The sequence below is a fragment of the Clinocottus analis genome, unplaced genomic scaffold, assembly GCF_023055335.1.
Source record: "Clinocottus analis isolate CAN_PGR_092001 unplaced genomic scaffold, fCliAna1.0.p SCAF_5, whole genome shotgun sequence".
Taxonomy (NCBI): Eukaryota; Metazoa; Chordata; class Actinopteri; order Perciformes; family Cottidae; genus Clinocottus; species Clinocottus analis.
The window spans coordinates 21,457,751-21,470,250 of NW_027176207.1; the positions used below are offsets into that span (position 1 = coordinate 21,457,751).

The following is a 12,500-nucleotide window of genomic DNA, read 5'->3' on the forward strand; positions in this document are numbered from 1 at the left end:
CAGCAGTATTTTTATCGATTCAGTCTGCAACTTAATCATGTCGTTCAAAAGTGCTTTGGAGGTTTTTTAGAAACTATATTATGTATTAGCAGAAAGCTAACTCTAATGCTAACTCTAAAGCTACCTCTAACACTAACTCTAAAGCCAAGGCTAACACTAACTCTCACACTAACTCTAAAGTTAACTCTAAAGCTAAAGCTAACTCAAACACTAACTCTAAAGCTAACTCTAAAGCTAAAGCTAACTCTAAAACTAAAGCTAACTCTAAAGCTACCGATAGAGAACTTCTTCCCAGAGAGAACACGCCCAGTTCATACGAGGATCTGATTCAAACCCACAGAGCTTTATTTAAACAGCGCCGTCTCTCAGCTGTCGTGGTATTTCTGCCTCCTGATGTCACCGTCTTTCGCTGCGCCAGGAATTCTGGGAGCTGCGCTCAACATGGAGGGAAAGACATGCATGTAAAGGAGCGGAGGAGGGAAGGAAGTAAGGAGGCGAGGACAGTAGGAAGCGAGTTTCAGGTTCACTCAGTTCACCTTCATGTCAGCTGAAACCCAAACGCCAGGAAGGTGTTCCAGTGGCGGGCTCTAAACTTTACACGTGATCTCTTTCATCCCTCGGCGCCGCTCTCGTGATATTCGATCCCTCAGTAACGCCTGCAGGGAATTTTATCACACGGGAAAACACGGACGAGCCGTTTCACTCGAGGAAATCAAATGCTAGTTGTGACATTTTCAAACAAATATGTAATACTATTAAAAATGAGGAAGTGATCTCACGTTTGGATCGGATAATATTTCAGAGCTTAAACGTGACGAGCAAAACGGATGTCGAGAAGTTCGAGCTACAATGTTAGCGTAGCTTCGCGCCGTTCGAACCAAACTCCATTCAGAAAACGAGCGTTTTTAAAGTTGTTTTCTCCTCGTCCTCCAGACGCACCGGACAGAGCACCAATTCTCACTCTTCAGGCGTCTGCATCATGATGGGGTTTCTTCTGCATCCTTTTCAGGCAGTTTATCGCAGTTCACATGACATGCAGTGTCTGTTCATGTCGCGTTCTCAGCGGTCCTGTAAGTGAGGTTTAGGAGTCAGTGAACCAAGTTTAAAGTCTTGTGTTTTAAAACACCTGCACGTCTGTTTTCTATCTTTGACGCGTTCAAACTGGACATTTATTATGACTTGAATAGTGAAACACATTGTTTACCTCCAGGAAGTAACCGTAACCTTCTCCTCTCTCTCTCTCTCTCTCTCTCTCTCTCTCTCTCTCTCTCTCTCTCTCTCTCTCTCTCTCTCTCTCTCTCTCTCTCTCTCTCTCTCTCTCTCTCTCTCTCTCTCTCTCTCTCTCTCTCTCTCTCTCTCTCTCTCTCTCTCTCTCTCTCTCTCTCTCTCTCTCGCTCTCTCTCGCTCGTCCTCCCCCCTCACAAGTGTCACATTTGGCAGCTGTTGCAGAGAGAGAGTGTGTGTGTGTGTCTGTGAGAGTTTGTGTGTATGTTTGAGAGAGACTGAGAAAGTTTCACCGTGTGTAATGATGTCGTTTAAAAGAACAAAAGTGTTTTTATCGTGCAACTATATTGTCTGTGAATGAATGAATAACTACAATGTATTTATGTGTAGAAAGTCTTTGGTTTGCATGAACGTTCATTCATTCATTCACACACACAGTTGTGATGAATAGAAGTTATAACTATTAGCAGATTATTACTTCACTTGAATGTGACTCTTTCGTCACAGTTTCACACTTTATTAAGACGTTTATTGTCTCATGTGTGCATCAGTTTGTGCATCGAACGTTACGGCGTGACCTTTGACCTCTGGAGACTAATGTTGTGACTTTTATGTAGAAGTCGCTCGGACGCAACATGTTGACAGATTAACATCTGAAGGGGCTTCATACTGCAAGTCAGAGTGAGTGTGTGTGTGTGTGTGTGTGTGTGTGTGTGTGTGTGTGTGTGTGTTCAGAAGGGTGGGTGGTAAGGTTGGTCCTAAAATAACCACCCCAACTGTTGTTACACCCCCTTCCTCTGCTCAACACCACCACCAAAGAAGCAGGTCAACACACACACACTTGTACACACACACACACACACACATACACACACACACACATACACACACACACACACACACTCTGCTGGCGCGTCAGTCCGTCACCATTTCCCACATGGGAGCAGTCGAGTGTGTTTGGACAGAAACTTCTCGCTGCTCTCAGATAAAACTTTTACTTTCTCACTTTTTTCTTTTAATCATCTTTTGGGGGAAAAAAACAAACATTTGTGGACATGAAGGATTCAGATATTTGTGAATTATTGATCTGGAAAGAGCGGCGGGAAGGTAAGAAGCCTCTGACCTCCGGCGGTGTTGGTAGTTTGAAACGTAAGCGCTCTCCCTCGTGTGGACGGAGAGATCAAACGTCGGTCCGTGCGCTTTCGTTTTTAAAAAAAAGTCACGTGATGACTTTTTAGAGAACAGAAAAGTGTCCGGGCTTCAGAAAGCCTTCGTCCTGCTGCAGGAGAGCTCACGAGGGCTCACGTGCAGGAGAGCATGAATCAATGGGAGCAGGAAGGTTGAGGCGGCTGAAACCGTCTGACACAAAATAATCCTGCGACAAAGTAGTTTGGAATATTTGAGGATTTTTAAAAGGCGACGAGGAAGTTTTAGCAGGATGCGCTTCATGTAGAGAGGTAGGAAGGAAGGTAGAGAGGTAGGAAGGAAGGTAGAGAGGTAGGAAGGAAGGTAGAGAGGTAGGAAGGAAGGTAGAGAGGTAGGAAGGAAGGTAGAGATGTAGAAAGGAAGGTAGAGATGTAGGAAGGAAGGTAGAGATGTAGGAAGGAAGGTAAAGAGGTAGGAAGGAAGGTAGAGAGGTAGGAAGGAAGGTAGAGAGGTAGGAAGGAAGGTAGAGAGGTAGGAAGGAAGGTAGAGAGGTAGGAAGGAAGGTAGAGAGGTAGGAAGGAAGGTAGAGAGGTAGGAAGGAAGGTAGAGATGTAGAAAGGAAGGTAGAGATGTAGGAAGGAAGGCAAAGAGGTAGGAAGGAAGGTAGAGAGGTAGGAAGGAAGGTAGAGAGGTAGGAAGGAAGGTAGAGAGGTAGGAAGGAAGGTAGAGAGGTAGGAAGGAAGGTAGAGATGTAGAAAGGAAGGTAGAGATGTAGGAAGGAAGGCAAAGAGGTAGGAAGGAAGGTAGAGAGGTAGGAAGGAAGGTAGAGAGGTAGAAAGGAAGGTAGAGATGTAGAAAGGAAGGTAGAGATGTAGGAAGGAAGGTAAAGAGGTAGGAAGGCAGAGAGGTAGGTAGGAAGGTAAAGAGGTAGGTAGGAAGGTAAAGAGGTAGGAAGGAAGGTAAAGAGGTAAGAAGGAAGGTAGAGAGGTAGGAAGGAAGGTAGAGATGTAGGAAGGAAGGTAAAGAGGTAAGAAGGAAGGTAGAGAGGTAGGAAGGAAGGTAGAGATGTAGGAAGGAAGGTAGAGATGTAGGAAGGAAGGTAAAGAGGTAGGAAGGAAGGTAGAGAGGTAGGAAGGAAGGTAGAGAGGTAGGAAGGAAGGTAGAGAGGTAGGAAGGAAGGTAGAGAGGTAGAAAGGAAGGTAGAGAGGTAGAAAGGAAGGTAGAGATGTAGAAAGGAAGGTAGAGATGTAGGAAGGAAGGTAAAGAGGTAGGAAGGCAGAGAGGTAGGTAGGAAGGTAAAGAGGTAGGTAGGAAGGTAAAGAGGTAGGAAGGAAGGTAGAGAGGTAGGAAGGAAGGTAGAGATGTAGAAAGGAAGGAAGAAAGGTAGGTAGAGAGGTAGGAAGGAAGGTAGAGAGGCAGGAAGGAAGATAGAGATGTAGAGAGATAGGAAGGAAGGTAGATGGGTAGGAAGGTAGGTAGGTAGGAAGGTAGGGAGTAAGGTAGGAAGGACAGTAAGTAGGTAGGTAGATGGAGGGATGGATAGATTTATACTTTATTCATCCCCAAATTAATTTGTCATAGTAGCAAGTTACATAGAAGACAAAGAAAGACATGAAATAATATCAGGAACAGACAGCGGTGTTTTCATTTAGGAAAGGAACCGATAAAGAACGAGTCACAATGCAAAGTGCGTGCAGTGAGTATGAAGTGTGACACAAAGCATGAATAACGATCCTCCAGTGCAGGAACCAGAGCTGCTGCTGCTGGTTTGACTAAACCAGTTTAAACAGTCCGTCCTCTGGAAGGAGGCAAAGACTTCCTCTTGGCTTCGCTCGACCGTCCGGCGGCAGAGAGAGAGAGAGCACCGAGCTCCCTCGGCCTCCGCGGACGCTCCGGCTTTGAGAGAAGAAGAAGAAGAAGAAGAGATGACCAGGAACAAGTCTTTGTATCGCAGCAGCGGGTCTCGGGCGTCTTTGAAGCCGCTTAATGTGAATCCTCCAGAGGGGAGCATTTGATCTCCAAGGTATGAAAAAGAAAGAAAAAAAAAAGCAGGCGGCGCTGATGGGGCCGCGGCGGAGGAGTTGAAGGTTATTGGATCGAATGGGCGCGGACGAGGCGGCGCGAGGCGGCGCTGTCGCGGGCGGTTTGAGCGCCGGCGCTCTGACGCGCCTTGAAGTCGGCGTGATGAGGGCGAGCCGGGATTGGAGCCGAAGCCCAGTCCACTCGCCTGGATTGATTTTAGGCAATTAGAGGCCCCCGCTGGATGTTTGGAGTCTGTGATTGACAGGTCATGTCTTCACTCTACGTGACCGGGGTGGGAGAAAACGTGTGTGTGTGTGTGTGTGTGTGTGTGAGAGTGTGAGAGTGTGTAAGTGTGTGTGAGATTGGAAGATTGAGTGGATTATATGAAATATGAGTCTCTTCTAAATGAAATATATTGTTAACTTGTACTTTCTCACACACACACTCTCACACACACACACACACACACACACACACACACACACACACACACACACACACACACACACACACACACACACACACACACACACAGAGCAGCAGGCTCTCATTAGCTCTCAGCAGTCTGACTGGACTGAAGATCTTTCTAACAAATTACTTCAGATGGAGACGACAGACTTGGTGTTAATTCAGTCTGATGGGCCCTCTGTTGTGTGTGTGTGTGTGTGTGTGTGTGTGTGTATTAGCATATTAAAGCTGTTCGTGAATTATTGAAGCATCTGAAAGACACCGGTGACATTTTCAGAACGACATAACAACGCTTTGATGATGAAATGTGTGTGTTATTATTTTTTAAGATTGTGTGTGTGTGTGTGTGTGTGTGTGTGTGTTTCTTGGACAGAGTGTTAACCGTGAACTCGTCCTTTTGTAATCCCGGCGGGATGTTTCTGATGAGGCAGTGAGTTTCTGTCCTGAGATGAAAGCGTTGTGTGAAACACACACACACACACACACACACACACACACACACACACACACACACACACACACACACACACACACACACACACACAGTGAGTTTATGTCTCAATCTCTCGTTTCAAGTCTTATATGGACTCTTCCTGAGTCCATATATGGTCACTTCCTGTTCACTGGTTGCAAAAAAACCAAGATGGCGACGGCCGAATCGACGAACTCGAGGCTTCAAAACGTCCACGAACACAACAGACTCAACTGGAATTTCCTGCGTTTAATATGTCATGTGACGTCCCACCTGCTGCACTGAGCCCACGCAGGTGACGCTCTGCAGTCGCCTCTGCACCGGCAGGACCGCGTGTTCGAGTCCCTCTTACAGTAGTGACGGATGTTTCTCTGGACCGGCGCTCGGCGGCTCGCGCTGCCGGCCGACATTGTGCGACCTCCATTCTGGCATGCCGGGCGGCGTTTCAGCTCCAGAGAGAGAGGTGTTGTGTTGTCCGGGTCACCATGGAGCCGCTCTGTGACTCAGCGCTGCCGCAGGACGAGATAAAGTATCGGCCCGGCGGTTCGAAGCCAGGTCACCTGCTGACGTTTTTTTTCTTTTCTTTTTTTTCTTTTTTAAAGGTCGTCTAATTTTAGTCTAGATTATTTCTGTTCGTCTGCAGGAGCAAACTCATCCACAGTCAGAGCCTTTTTTATTTATTTGTAATGTAAAAGTGTTACTTTGGTAACTTTTTGACTATTTTCACAAATCATTTGGTGTATAAATGATTTGTGAAAACATGAATAACTTCATGTTCAGAACAGGATGTAGTGCAGGTTGAGGGTTGAATGCTGAACACGCTGCAGTGGATTAGTGATGAACACACAATTCAATGAATTGTGAAAATGTAATGAGTTATTAATGAGCATGTCTCAGTATGACGTTCAGTTGGAAAAAGCTTAATATTCTATAGAAAATAGGTATGGAGATGGAGTCAGGAAGTAGTTAGCCTAGCTTAGCATAAAGACTGGAAACAGGTGCAAACAGCTAGCATTGCTCTGTCCAACACCTACCTATTTCATGCTAAGGTAGACTCAATACTGCTAATATTAACTTGTATTTAAGCAAATAACATTCCCCATATTTAACGTAGGAGCTGAAAATATGGATATTTTTAAACCTCAACTAAAAACACACCTATTTATTTTTTATATTCATGAATTAATTTAACATCCCAACTTATATCTGTTGCTTGTAGAAGCACTTTGATTTGTGCAAAATAAAGTTTAAAATTCATATCCATCACTGTGTGATTGTCCCACTCGCAGTAAAAGCTTTTATTTTGAAGGGCCGATCATAAGAATACACACACAGTTCTTCTATTGCACCTCATTCATTATGTAAACGAGGTTCTCAGTGCTTCCTCAAACCTGGAACTCATGAAACTGAGTCAGTTTTAAATCTGGAGACGCGACGTCGTCACTTCTGCTTCTGTTGGTGGGAAGTTTTAGTTCCCAGAGATTTATACTGGTTTACTACTCTGCTGTGACTGGGAGCAGGTGGGCTTTCATTGTGTGTTTGGGTGCTTGCTAAAAGCATTTATTCTGCAAGTGTGCTGACATTTCTGTGTGTGTGTGTGTGTGTGTGTGTGTGTGTGTGTGTGTGTGTGTGTGTGTGTGTGTGTGTGTGACATCTTTAGGACATCTGTGAGGACATCTCGGACCATGTGGAGCAGATCCACGCTCTGCTGGAGACGGAGTTCTCCCTGAAGCTGCTGTCCTACTCCGTCAACATCATCGTTGACATCAGGTGAGTCACACGTTTATGTGAAGTTATCGTATATTTATACTACGGTTCTGTCTTCTGTGATACTTTAAGGTTTTATTGTGTTGATGAACAGTCTCTAGTGAGTTTATTGGTGCTTTTTATACGTCGGACGTGGACCAGTGACTCTCTTTGGTATGGAGGGAGATTTGTGTGTTTTTTACCCGAGCAAATTTCAAGTTTGTAAGTAAATTATATCAAAAATCTTTGCTCTCTAAGAAAAAAAAACGCTCTAAAAAAAATGCTCTGGAAAAAAAAACGCTCGAAAAAAAAATTCTCTCTCTTAAACGCTCTTAAAAAAACTCTTCGAAAAAAAATTCTCGAAAAAAAAAAAAATTCGCTCAAAAAAAAAAATGCTCTGAAAAAAAACCTAAAAAAAAACCTGAGCTCTCAAAAAAAAAAAAAAAAGAAAAAAAAAATTCTCTGAAAAAAAACGCTCTTAAAAAAAAACTATGAAAAAAAAAATCTAAAAAACCAAACCTGAGCTCTCAAAAAAAAAAAGAAACGCTCCGAAAAAAGTTGTGGGCGTAGTGGGCGGGGCTTGTGCTGCTGAATGAGTTTCTATTGGCTCACTCACACACTGACAGAAGGTTACGAGGACACGGAGTTAAGATGACATCATATTGTAAATTATTTGAAATGTTTATTTGTCTATATGTTCTATGTATGTTTATGTGTATATATCTTATGGGATTAAGAGCGTAGTTTTAAAAAAAATATAATTTACTTACAAACAAAAAATTTGCTTGGGTACAAGAGACAGAAATCTACCTCCACACTTTGACTTCTTTATGCTCTTAGAAACATCCGCTATAACTGCTTGTTCTTTATTCTTTTGTGTATTTTTGCTTCAACACTTTATTGATGTGTGTACAATGCAAATAAACTGCAAATAGTGGAAATGTTCACAACTCCAAGGGATTATAAAATGACCAGTAAAAGAAAAGAAAACCCAATAAAACAACACCTCACCCTATAAATAATACAAATAAATAATGAAAGAAAGACATAAAAAATACCAAAAAATAGCTACAGTCGACAGATATAGTATAATATATGTATAGTATTTAAATGTAATTGTAATAAATATATTTAAATACAAAATAACAAATCAATATAATGAATAAACAAAATGTAAAAACTGAGCGTAAACATTTATAAAAAGTCTTTCACGGTCCAGCAGTCCTGTGCATTTAGAGAGTGAAGCTTTTACTACACCGCTAAGAACAAACACCACGCGGCGTGCTCGTGCACCTTAAACATGGCGGAGCCGCCTCTGAAGCCGCCGCTGGTCTCCTGCAGGACGGTGCAGCTGCTGTGGCACCAGCTCCGAGTCTCCGTCCTGGTGCTGAAGGAGCGGCTGCTGCAGGGCCTCCAGGACGCCAACGGGAACTTCACCCGGCAGACCGACATCCTGCAGGCCTTCAGCCGGGACCAGCACCAGGTGAGCCGCCCGGACGCTGGCTTTACACTCGCTTTACACTCGCTTTACACTCGCTTTACGCTCTCTTTACGCTCTCTTTATGCTCTCTTTACACTCGCTTTACACTCGCTTTACGCTCTCTTTACACTCTCTTTACACTCGCTTTACACTCGCTTTACGCTCTCTTTACACTCTCTTTATGCTCTCTTTACACTCGCTTTATGCTCGCTTTACGCTCTCTTTACGCTCTCTTTACACTCTCTTTATGCTCTCTTTACACTCGCTTTATGCTCGCTTTACGCTCTCTTTACGCTCGCTTTACACTCGCTTTACACTCACTTTACGCTCTCTTTACACTCTCTTTACACTCGCTTTACACTCGCTTTACGCTCTCTTTACACTCGCTTTACACTCGCTTTACACTCGCTTTACGCTCTCTTTACACTCGCTTTATGCTCGCTTTACACTCGCTTTACGCTCTCTTTACACTCGCTTTATGCTCGCTTTACGCTCTCTTTACGCTGTCTTTACGCTCGCTTTGATCAACTCTTCCTTACCCGCCTTCTCCCCCCACTCTTCCTCCACCCCTCCTCTCGTTCCTACTCTTTCTCTTCCTTCCCTTCTTCCTCTTCCTCCTCCTCCTCCACCTCTCCTCTTCCTGTTCCCCTTCCTTTAGTTCCTACTTCTCTTCCTCCTCCTCCTCTTCTTTCTCTTCCTGCTCGTTCTCCTTCTCCTCCTCCTTCTCCTCCTCCAATTCTTTCTCTTCCTTCTGCTGCTCCCCCTCCTCTTCCTCATCCTCCTCTTCCTCCTCTAATTCTTTCTCTTCCTCCTCCTTCTCCTTCTGCTCTTCTTCCTTCTCCTCCTCCTCCTCCTCTTCTCTCTCCCCTTCTCTTTCTCCACCTTCCCGTCCGCTCCCTCTTCTTCCTCCCCCCTCTTCCTTCTCTTCCTCCTCCTATAACAATCTCGCAGATAATCTGTTTAGATTAATCTCTCAACAGGATTAACAGCCAACAATCTGTCGTTAAAGATTATAATTACACATCAAAACAGGATTTTCTACAAACTGTACTGTTTCCCAGCATGCATTTGGTTACTCGCGGTTCTTCCTCCCTCAGCAGACTCGCCTGGACGCTCTGACGGAGGTGGACGCCTGCGGCCAGCTGACCATCCGCTGCAGCCAGGACTACTTCTCCCTGGACTGCGGCATCACCGCCTTCGAGCTGAGCGACTACAGCCCCGGCGACGAGGCCGAGGCGCCGGGATCCGAGCCCGCTGACGAAGACGAGGACGAGGAAGACGAAGAAGACGAAGAAGACGAAGACCTTGACTCCCGGGAGCTCGGTCAAACCGGAGGCCCGAACGTAGAGGACGACGAAGAGGGAACCCGCCTCTCCGACCACGAGCGCCACAACAGTTTACCCGAACTCGCCGCGAACCTCAACCGCTCTCCCTCGGCGATTCCCACGATGCAGTGCGGCGAGAGCGCCAAGCGGCCCCTGCAGGCCGCGGCGAGCCGCAGCACCGCGGCGTCGCCCACGCGGCCCAAGAGAGCGGCGCCGCTCCCGGAGGACCCGAGGGAGGCCGGCCCGCCGTCCGGGCTGCAGCCGCTGGCCGAGCTGAGCCGCAGCACGCCGTCGCTCGCCGACCCGCCGGACCGCTCCAAGTTCTGGCTGGAGCTGGACTCGGTTTACCCGGAGAACGTCTCGCAGTCCTACGAGAGTCTGCAGGTTGGTTTTATTCACGTGGTCGAGGCCTCGAAGAAAAGTCATGGAGTTTTAAAATGGTTATTTCCAGACCCAGAAAAAAGTCCTTAAAAACATAATTCTAGTAAACGTGGTGTAAACGTGTTTTATTCATGTGTTCATGATGTTCATTTAGTTATAATTAATGAATCTGCTTTTAAAAGCAAGAGGCTCAAAATATCAGCAGCATACATACATCTATATAAATGTTTATTCTTTTAATCAAACTATTGTCTCTCATTCATTTGAGTCATTTAAGGTTTACTGTATGCTTTGAATCCTCATTGTTAGTTTAAATACTACATTTTATCACTTTTTACTGTTCACACACACATTTCACACAATGTTTGCTCATGGAAATAAGGTGAAAAGTCATGAAAAATTGGTCCAAAATCATGAAAAATAAGTTTAAAGTCTGGTTTGGTTTAAAAGTCATGAAATTTGGATAAAAGTCAAAGGAAATTCGGTTAAAGTTCATAAAAATTTGGTCTAAAGTCACGAAAAATGTGGTTTAAAGTCATGGAAATATGATTTCAGTTTGTTTAAAGTAATGGAAAATTGGTTTAAATTCATGTAAATTTGGTTTAAAGTCATGGACGTGTGCTTTAAGGTCCTGTAGAGGTCCTGGTCATTCATTGGTAAAACGTGCATGAACCCTGGTTTGTGTGCAGGAGCTCAAGTTCTCTCTTAACTCTCCAGATCATGAACGGGCGAAACCTCCAGAGGAACCACTGGAGCTCCGGGCCGCTGGGCCTCCAGCGGCCGCCGGCCGCCCCGCGGGGCTCGTCCGGCGGCGGCGGCGGCGGCGGCGGCGGCGGCGGCCCCCCGCCTCCCCGGCGGCTGGCGGCTCGGGAGGAAGCGTCCGGACAAATGGAGCGGACGCGGAGCGAGACACTCGCGCTCAGCGAGGGGGACTCGGACTCCTCGGCGCCGTCGCCGGCGAGGGAGCGCTTCCTCTCCTCGGACCCGGAGGCGTCCGGAGAGGAGTCCGACCCCCGGCCGCGACCCGGCAAGACGGCGGTCTGGATCGTGAGGCGCCAGGGCCAGAAGGTGAGCTCTTCACACACCTGGTCTGCGTTACAATCTGAACCTCTTTCACTCACCTGTAGAACACACAGGACTCACATGAAACACCCAAATATATTTTAACCTGTGATGAGAGTTATGTGACGCTTTGATGATGTCATCCATCTGTGTTTGCATTGTTTTATCCTCTAGAGAGACTTTTTATTCCTCTTTAAAGCTCTGTACTCATACAAATGTCCCGAAATATCGTCAACACGTGAACTTTCAGACAAATTGCAACGACTGTAAAAAGATACAATGAGAAACATTATTATAATATCATAGCGATGCTATTAGCATATTTTTGTGCAATACTCTTTTATCTTTTATATTTTGTGCCTTATTTTTAATTTATATATTTTTGACCTTCAGTTTATTGTAATTCTGTTAAAATAAGCTTTTCATTGAGTAGAATAACGGTCTGTCATCTGCACATATGACAGTAAAAACATCAGATTTTATAAATCAGAAACGACCTAAAAATGTGCTGCACATTGACTAGCGACAATTATCAATTATTAATCAATGTTTTGATCCTGTAGATGCGACAAACACAAGTTAAAGTGTGTGAAAATTTGACAAACCTTTCCAGAAATTAATGGACAATTTTCACATGAATCTTTGTTGGATTATCATTGGACATGAAACACAATTTCACATAGTTTTAAATAAACAAGACAAAAAAACGTCCTCTAAAAATAGTTTCATTTGCTTTGTAAAATGACTTAATATGTAAAGTGATAATTTCCAAAGAAGGAATCGAATCATCTTCAGAGAGAATTGGTTCTGCTTCCCTCAATATTCTTAATTTCTCTAAACATAATAATAAGAAATCTGGCATCGAGGCTTTCGAGCGTCGGATGATTCCTCAGGTTTGTCTCCGTCGTAGTGAAGACGTTTTGACAGGATTGCGTGTCATCTCCTCCTCCGTCAGGGCGCCCGGGTTTCCCCCCGAGCGAGCCCGGAGCGGGAGCACTGGTTCGGGTCGGAGGAGTTCCTGGCGCTGCCGGCTCAGCTGCGCAAGACGGAGATGCTCGCCATGAAGCTGGAGAGTCTGGCGCACGCCGTCCCGCTGGTGAGCGCAGGAGCTCCTGACAGAAACCGCTCTCGTGGAGGAAGAACCGACCCGCTGACGCTTTTGTTTCCTCCTGCC

At 45.2% G+C, this 12,500-nt stretch overlaps 1 protein-coding gene across 5 annotated transcripts in view; it reads left to right on the plus strand.

The window, feature by feature from the left end:
* The window catches only part of akap6 (A kinase (PRKA) anchor protein 6), a 137,817-nt gene that overhangs the window by 15,169 nt on the left and 110,148 nt on the right, over window positions 1-12,500 (plus strand). For all 5 annotated transcript variants that reach the window (XM_068599848.1, XM_068599853.1, XM_068599852.1 and 2 more), the window contains 5 exons: window positions 6,993-7,102; window positions 8,420-8,561; window positions 9,659-10,267; window positions 10,982-11,332; window positions 12,282-12,422. In XM_068599848.1, coding sequence (XP_068455949.1) covers window positions 6,993-7,102; window positions 8,420-8,561; window positions 9,659-10,267; window positions 10,982-11,332; window positions 12,282-12,422 — 1,353 coding nt within the window. The remainder of the gene's footprint in view (window positions 1-6,992; window positions 7,103-8,419; window positions 8,562-9,658; window positions 10,268-10,981; window positions 11,333-12,281; window positions 12,423-12,500) is intronic.